Raw genomic sequence first — 8284 nt, 5'->3', positions numbered from 1 at the left:
GAATTGATAGAAAAAAAAATATATATATAAAAAAAAAAAAAATTATAATAATGTAGCCAAGATCTGACCTCCAAATCTATAATACTTACCCTTTCAATCCAGATGGTGCTCTGGTGGTCCTGCCAGTCCTGCAGCGAATGTCATGTACATCTTTAAACTGACCAATGCAGAGAATCACTGGCCTCAGCAGTGACGCTCGCATGTAATGGCCAGTGACTGGCTGTAGTGGTCGCCTGAGGGATATGTGACATCACTGCTGCAGGACTAATTGCGCGGAAAGGTGACTTTTTTAAAATTTAAATCAAGTTGCCTACTCTTGGACATTCCCTTTTAAAGGAAAAACATGGTGTATTATGAATATTTCTATAGGACACAATTTTATATAAAAAAAAAAATCGTGAGGCATTAACCATTGCTTCTCACATTTAAAATTCTAATATTAACATTCCTGGCACGACACATTCTTATCTTCATGGGGTATCCAAAAGCTAAAAGGTCCCGAAATGTTGTTCCCCATTTTTAGGATGCATATGTATTCAGCGGTAACTTAAAGGAAAACCGATCACGTCAGTTATTTATAAAATCTCCCATCTGTCACTGATGGCTTCACAGATATGTTGCCTATGCGTTACAAGAATATCCTGGATTGTATGATGCAACATCCCCACCTAGAGTACATTACGTGGAACCGACATCTCAATTACCGCAGTCTTCAATGATTAACCCATTTGGATTGCAAAATGGAGAAGCAGCCATCAATTCACATAATTTTCCCAAATGTAAAAGATAGAGAAGGTTAAATCTTTACAAAAGGAAAGATGTCCACAGTCCAGAGCAAACACCACAACAGCTACACTGACTGGCTACAGGAATCCACACGTTCTTTACTGCTGATAGTTTCCATACTGAGCCTAAAAGACAGAAAAACAGAAAATTTATTACACAAAATCTAAAGTGGTTCGTTTTTGATTTAACAAAAAGGAAAGATAATAAGCATACGATTAGAGAGTCTCTGATCGGACAACCACCGATCACCAGGATGGGTGCAGCACTCTCCATTTCAGTCTGGTGAACATTTTGCAAACCAAAACCTGGAGTAAATTCAAATAACCGAAGAGGTACAGACTGCTTCAGTGGTTGTATTGCGGAGTTTCCGTTTTTTTTGTTTTGCTTACAAATACTGACCATGCGAAAGGGGCCCATGGCTCATAAGGAAACATTTAATCCCATGCAGTATGTCTGATGAGCTCAGATTTATCACACTTCTCCCAAGAACAGGGCTGCCTCCTCCCAGTTTGTGAACTGGTGGGGTTCTCAGCGGCTGGAGCACCACGGACCAAGCATTTAGGGGGAGATTTATCAAACTGGTGTAAAGTAGAACTGGCTTAGTTGCCCACAGCAACCAATCAGATTCCCACCTTTCCTTTTTCACAGCTCCATTAGAAATAAAAGGTGGAATCTGGTGCTGGCACTAAGCCAGTTCTACTTACACCAGTTTGATAAATGGTCCCTCTTAATGCCTGTGCAGTCAGTAAATATCAACTTCAAAATCTCCACTTGAGCTACTGATATGTCCCTTCTAGGCAATTTCTCCCATCCACGCTTACAAATGGCTGAAGCAACTGTGTGCTGTGTGGTACAGTGGACAGACAATTGTGCTACACCCAGTGAGTAGCATCCACGGGTCCCATTAATTAGAAAAGGACGCGCTTCCGTCACTCGATGGGTGTTGTACAGATGCCTCCAGCAGGAGAGTGTACCGCTACATGCACATGACCAGTGAAAAAAAAAAAAAAAAAAAAACTGTTAAAAACTGATAAATTGTCCTTTTTTAACGGACCTTTTTTCACAGATTCAGTTTGAGAAACTGATGTTAAAAATGCACCCATTCAATTGTATAGGGGCAGTCGGTCAATGAAAACAGACAAGATTTGACACTGGCTGTCAGAAAACTGCTGTGTGAATAACCCCATAGACTACCATTGGTCTTAAAACAGACAACAGTCGTGTGATGGCAGTTAAATATATATATATTTTTTAAATAGACATCAGGTGTGCATGTAGCCCAAGTCTGAAAGGACACATTAACAGGCCTTCTGTAAGATTAGCCCCAATATGTGATCGCCATTGAGGGTACTGATGACCACCTCTATACAGCGCTGCAGAATATGTTGGTGCCAAGAAATAAGATTATATAAATTAATCAGGACTAATCTTACGACATGCGGGGATGGGAAGACTTACATTTTCAATTGCCATGAGTGCCACCAGCTGAGTACAGGTGAACATTAGGGCACTAGACTTACTGTAGATTTCTGGAAAAAGTTTCACTCGTTCTTCCAACGAGCTTTCTCAACTCTGAGTGACTGTACAAGAATTCTCTGGGAATAAATATGTAACTGAATCAACATCTGGTAAATTATACCCAGCATGGGTCAAAGGTGTTGATTCCATAATCCTAATTGGAGTCAGTAGGTGATAATGACCTCCCAGAAAAAAGGTGTCAAGACAGCATTGTATGTGGCAGACAATAGATGTCTAATCCCCCGCCTCTATTCAAGCTTGGCTTCTCCATTTTTACGTAGATGGCCTCCTTCACACCTAGTTTGTACCAATCGGCCTCCTTATCCAAAACACGTACTTGACGGTCCTTCAAAGGTGTGACCTGTTTCTTTTAGATGTAAGTACACGGCTGAATCTTGACCAGAGGTTTTGGCTCTTCTATGCTGAGCCATACGCTGATGTAGTTGTTGTTTTGTTTCGCCGATATACAGTTCTGAGATTTCCTCATTGCACTGGACTGCGTACACAATGTTGTCCATCTTGTGTTTACATCAGCATAGAAGAGCCAAAACCTCTGGTCAAGATTCAGCCGTGTACTTACATCTAAAAGAAACAGGTCAAACCTTTGAAGACAGTCAAGTACGTGTTTTGGATAAGGAGGCAGATTGGTACAAACGAGGTGTGAAGGAGGCCATCTACGTAAAAATGGAGAAGCTGGAAAATGGAGAAGCCAAGCTTGAATAGAGGTTAGACATCTATTGTCTGCCACATACTATGCTGTCTTGACACCTTTTTCTGGGAGGTCATTATCACCTACTGACTCCAATTAGGATAATGGAATCAACACCTTTGGCCCCATGCTGGTTATAATGACCTCTGACCCCATGCTGGGTATAATTACCAGATGTTGATTCAGTTACATATTTATTCCCAGAGAATTCTTGTACAGTCATTCAGAATTGAGAAAGCTCGTTGGAAGAACAAGTGAAACGTTTTCAAAAAATCTACAGTAAGTCCAGTTGCCTTGATTTATTCTTTACAGATACAGTATACCATGACCTGGATAAATCAAAACCTTCACAGACATTGGTGACACAGTGAAATATGGAACTGGGGCCATACATTACAAAAACTGCTGTAGATGTGCGACAGCGATCAGATCAGAGGGGTTGATATTTCGGGGAATATAATACAAACGGATTTGAGCCCTACCAGAACTTTAAAAAATAAAAAAAATAAAAAGTTTTACCTGATCATATCCATAAGGTCTCTGCTGTTGCGGCTGAGGAGGTCCTGGCTGTGAAGGTCTGTATTGCACATACTGTTGTCCCTTGTCCCTGAGGGTAGTTTGGATACTGAGGACCAGGAGCACTTTGAGAAGGGCCTAGAGGGGATACAAGAAAAAAATAAAGTATAAAAAAAATAAATAAATGAAAGCAAAAACTAATAGGCTACTGAACGGTACAATATGCAGTTGATGTAGTCCAATGCTGAAGGACACAATGTTAAAACGCACTAGCTGCCGTCCTTCACTGCATGTCAGTAGGTTAGTTATTCCGATGGTTCCTAGAAACGATGCCAACACACACACCACATGTCCAAGGGGATGATTATAGATCTCTCCAGAACTTTGCTGTTCAAGGTTAACTTTTTCACTACCGAGCCACTTTTCATCTTAAATCCAAGGCCGATTTTTGCAAATCTGACATGCGTCACTTTATGTGGTAATAATTTGGAACGCTTTTACTTAGCCAAGCCCATTCTGAGAATGTTTTCCCGTAACACACTGTGCTTCATGATACCGGTAAATTTGAGTCTATATACACTTCACCTTTATTTATAAAAACACAAAACTTACCAAAAATTTTTTCTAAAAAATTTTCTAAATTTGAATTTCTCTACTTTTAAGACAGATAGGGATACCTCATAAAATGGTTATGAATCAACATTCCCCATATGTCTGCTTTATGTTGGCATCATTTTGTAAACGTCATTTTTTTTTTTTTTGGACGTTAGAGGGTTTTGAATTTTAGAAGCAATTTTTCCAAAACTTTTTTTTTTTAAGCACCAATTCAGTTATAAAGTGATTTTGAGGGGCTTACATAATGGAAACCACCCTTAAATGACCCCATTTTAGAAACCCCTCAAATTATTCAAAATGATGTTACAAACTTAACCTTTTGAGACAATCTGGTACATATGCATTGACAAAAAAAAAAAAAAAAAAGGGGTCCACGGCCAAGAGGAAGTCTGAGGAGCTGAAGACATGACAAGCATCAGTCCTTCTCTAGTGACTTGCTAAAACCAAGAACAGACCAATACAGACTTTTCCCCCAACAAACTGGATTTACTGTCGCATGTACCGTATTTTCCGGCGTATAGGAAGACGATTTTCTCCAGTCCAGGGAACTGACTGGGATCAGTGGATGGCACTGCTCTGGGGGGGGTGGGGGGAGGAATCAGTGGATGACACTATATAGCATCTTATGCTATATGTGCCACCCACAGATCCCCCTCCCCATAACAGGGCCACCCACAAATCCGCCTCCCCATAACAGGGCCACCCACAAATCCGCCTCCCCATAACAGGGCCACCACAAATCCGCCTCCCAAAACAGGGCCACCCACAATCCGCCTCCCCATTACAGTGCCACCCACAGATCCCCCTCCCCATTACAGTGCCACCCACAGATCCTCCCCGACGCTCATTTATAAAAACTGTAATCCGTAACTTTAAATCAGCGCTCATCTCTTTACTAGGGTACCTTACTCTCAGCTTCGGTAACAGGCAGTGCGGGCGGCGCTCACTCACTTGACGTCACGTGCCTGCTCCTCCCACTAGGTGGCGCAGGCACGGTGATGTCAGTGAATGAGCGCTGCCCGCACTGCCTGTTACCGGAGTTGAGAGTAAGGTACCCTAGTAAAGAGATGAGCGCTGATTTAAAGTTACACATTACAGTTTATGAATGTACTCCTGTGAGCGGCGGGGCCCAATATTCTAACCCCCAGGCAAGCGTCCACATCAACATGGGAACTCCTGGGAGGTTGAATATACCATCGGATCTGAGTATACCCGGCGTATAAGACTACCCCCGACTTTTGAAAATAATTTTCAGTGTTAGAAAGTCGTCTTATACGCCGGAAAATACAGTACTTTTTCCGGGCTAAAATCTCTAGCCCAACGTCCACTTCTGTTGCTTGATCCATACGGTCATACACAAATGAAAAGTACTTGCCGTAAGCTTGTTGTTGGGCAGGATAACCTTGCTGGCTTGGGTATTGCTGTTGCTGAGGTGGGTAACCTTGCTGCTGTGGTGGTCCTTGATAAGATTCTTGCTGCTGAGCATATTGAGCATTCCCTAAAAGGGAATTTAAAGAAGACAAAAAAAAAATAAAAAAAAATCATATGCTGCTTACGTTAGAAACCCTCACACCATCACAACCAACACCAAACAACAACAAAAAAAATACAAAACCAATATAAAATAGTTAAAATGCTAAACACCAAAAAGAAAAAACAGACATAGGGAAGTCAGCCCACAAACATAATAAAGCTAGTTTTGCGAGTCTGGACTGCGGCATTTTTATTTCAGCATCCTTGGCAAAAAAGCAATACATTCAAGAAATATCATAGTCTTACGACCGTGATTGGAAGAGCAAAGAAAATAAAATTAGACAGCTGAAAGGCACAAACTAGCTAGAAGAGATCAGAAAGCTGGATCCTACAGACACAACGTGTGTATGGAAGTAGAGCCGGAGTATCAATGGTTGGCTGGGTTAGCTCATTTAGCTGAGAAAATTAAATTTTTAGTTATGTATGGTCAGTAAGGGGAGGGGGGGGGGGTGAACAATTATCGTGTGGGGTGTGGTTACCTAGCTTTATTGTACAGAAATAAAAATAAAAAATATGTAAAGAAATAAAATAAGCCAGCACCATATCTATTAAAGCTCAATATGGACATTGTGAAAATACTCTCATTCTGGACTTACAGAACGGAAATAAGACTGCTATATGTGAGTGTATGCGTGTGAAGGTATATAGATACCTCCTTCGTAGTAATGTTGTGAGGAATCCTCGTAAGGCCTATCGTAGCCTTGTTCAGGATACGACGGTTGCTGATAACCGTAATCATTATGACCTACATCAATTTGACAAGAAACAGGAAGAAACGTTAATGGCCTTATGCTGGAGATGCATATAAGCAGATCTACTTATTATAGGTCACAATAAAAAAAGACTAAGAAAGTATACAGCAGTATGAAGCACAGTCATATTCGGAAATCCCTCCCTGGCTGTCCAGCTAGCAGTTGAGGGGTTTTAGGATTTGTCAATTTGACTTCTATTTAGATGCATTTGGTTTGAAAGCCATCATGAAAATACATACATTACAATACAGAAGAGAACATGCTTGCACGTTAAGGTTATGAATCGTACGTTATTCCAGCAGCTAACACATACAAAATCTATTAAACCTCGTGTCACATCATATTACCTCTAGTTGCCAAAGTGATCACACTCATCCTTGCAATGTAAAATTATCTTAGCAAGTTTACAGATTATTTTATATTGTGGATCAATGTGGGCCTTGGATCCCTTGAGATAGATATAAGAATCATATATTAGAGATTTATTAGAGAATGAATATATATATATATATATATATATATATATATATATATATATATCTTTTATTTATTTTTATGGTATTTTTTGACATGTGTTTAAGGCTACATTCACACAACCATATCCACAAATTGCAGATCCAGTCTGAGCACCCAGCAATATTTGCAGGCCCCATTGTAAAAACGTCTATACTTGTTCGCAAAAAGGGACAATAGGACAGGTTATGCAATTTGTAGAACGGTTGCACAGATGAGGACAGCAAACGGATGATATCTGTGACAAGGACCCAAAAAATGCATCAAAAGCAAAATAAAAATGCCACCACAAAGTGTACATCTTTTTACTGCATTTCATGATTCCCACAGACCTATAACCAAAATCAGGCGGTGGCTTTTTTCCATAATTACGCTGCAAAAAAAGGCAAACGGTGGCAAAAACACCACTGTGTGTGAAACCAGCCTTAGGGCTCCTACACACAAATTTGGTCAGACCATATATTTTGCTGACGATCACTCCGATTGGTTAGTCTGTGCAGACTAACCAATCGGAGCACGGCAGTGTTAAAATGTTGGTTTCAGGCTCTGATCTGTACTCTGCAGATCAGAGCCTGAACGCTGATCTGTGCCCCTGATACGTCCTCTTGCCTCAATATCTTCTGCCTGCCCAGTCTGTACCCTGTCCGAAATCTGTGCGCAGTACCTTTAATTTTGCCAGCCGGACTCTACACGCTCTGGTCCACTGTCTCCAACTGTGCCGCCTGTGTCCCTAACTGTCGGTCTGTGCGCCCTGCCCCCATCTGTCCCCCCTGTTGCAGTCCTCCTGAATGTGAATGCGGCAGCTTAGTTCTTGAGCAGCCGCCATTAGCAGCAAGTGTCATCTGTATGCTGACACACTGCAATAACCCCTTGGATGCCGCAGCATCCATGGGGTTAATAGAGGGAGGGGGGCTCCCTCTCTCAACCATCGGGCTGCCACGCTGTGATGGAAGCGGCCTGATGGTTGCCACAGCCTTGCCATCTACCAGAAACCTGATAGTACTATACTTTGCAATGCAAGAGCATTGCCAAAATACAGTACATCTATCAGCCCTACGGTTCCTGTGTCCCCCAATGAATATGGGCGAGAAAAGGAGATTTTTGTATAACTTATCAGTAAAATCTCTCTCTTGCTCTTCATTGGGGACACAGGAACCGTGGGTATAGCTATGTCCTCTAGGAAGCATTGACACGAGATAAAGCTGTTAGGTGCCGTACGCCAGAAGGGACTGGAGGCTGCCAATAATGATCAGAGCCGTGACAATGTCCAATGATGTAACTCCCTTTCTTAGGGTGTGAAGGAGAGGGACAGTGAAGAAAAGGACAATTTCTTCATTGATAT

The 8284-nt window shown here is 41.5% G+C and overlaps 1 protein-coding gene across 3 annotated transcripts in view; it reads right to left on the bottom strand.

Moving 5' to 3' along the window:
- Positions 1 to 292: 292 nt before the first annotated feature.
- The window catches only part of SS18 (SS18 subunit of BAF chromatin remodeling complex), a 68023-nt gene continuing 60031 nt past the window's right edge, over positions 293 to 8284 (bottom strand). For 2 of the 3 annotated variants that reach the window (XM_040432246.1, XM_040432245.1), the window contains 3 exons: positions 5520 to 5642; positions 3533 to 3667; positions 293 to 911 (listed from right to left, as the gene is read on the bottom strand). In XM_040432246.1, the coding sequence (XP_040288180.1) occupies positions 3537 to 3667; positions 5520 to 5642 (254 nt within the window). In that variant the 3' untranslated portion in view covers positions 293 to 911; positions 3533 to 3536. Of the gene's footprint in view, positions 912 to 3532; positions 3668 to 5519; positions 5643 to 6329; positions 6423 to 8284 lie in introns of all 3 variants that reach the window. The other variant, XM_040432244.1, reaches the window with a different exon arrangement.

This window comes from Bufo bufo, chromosome 5 (assembly GCF_905171765.1).
Source record: "Bufo bufo chromosome 5, aBufBuf1.1, whole genome shotgun sequence".
NCBI lineage: Eukaryota > Metazoa > Chordata > Amphibia > Anura > Bufonidae > Bufo > Bufo bufo.
The sequence above is the reverse complement of the archived record's forward strand: the minus strand, read 5'-3'. Positions and strand labels throughout refer to the sequence as shown.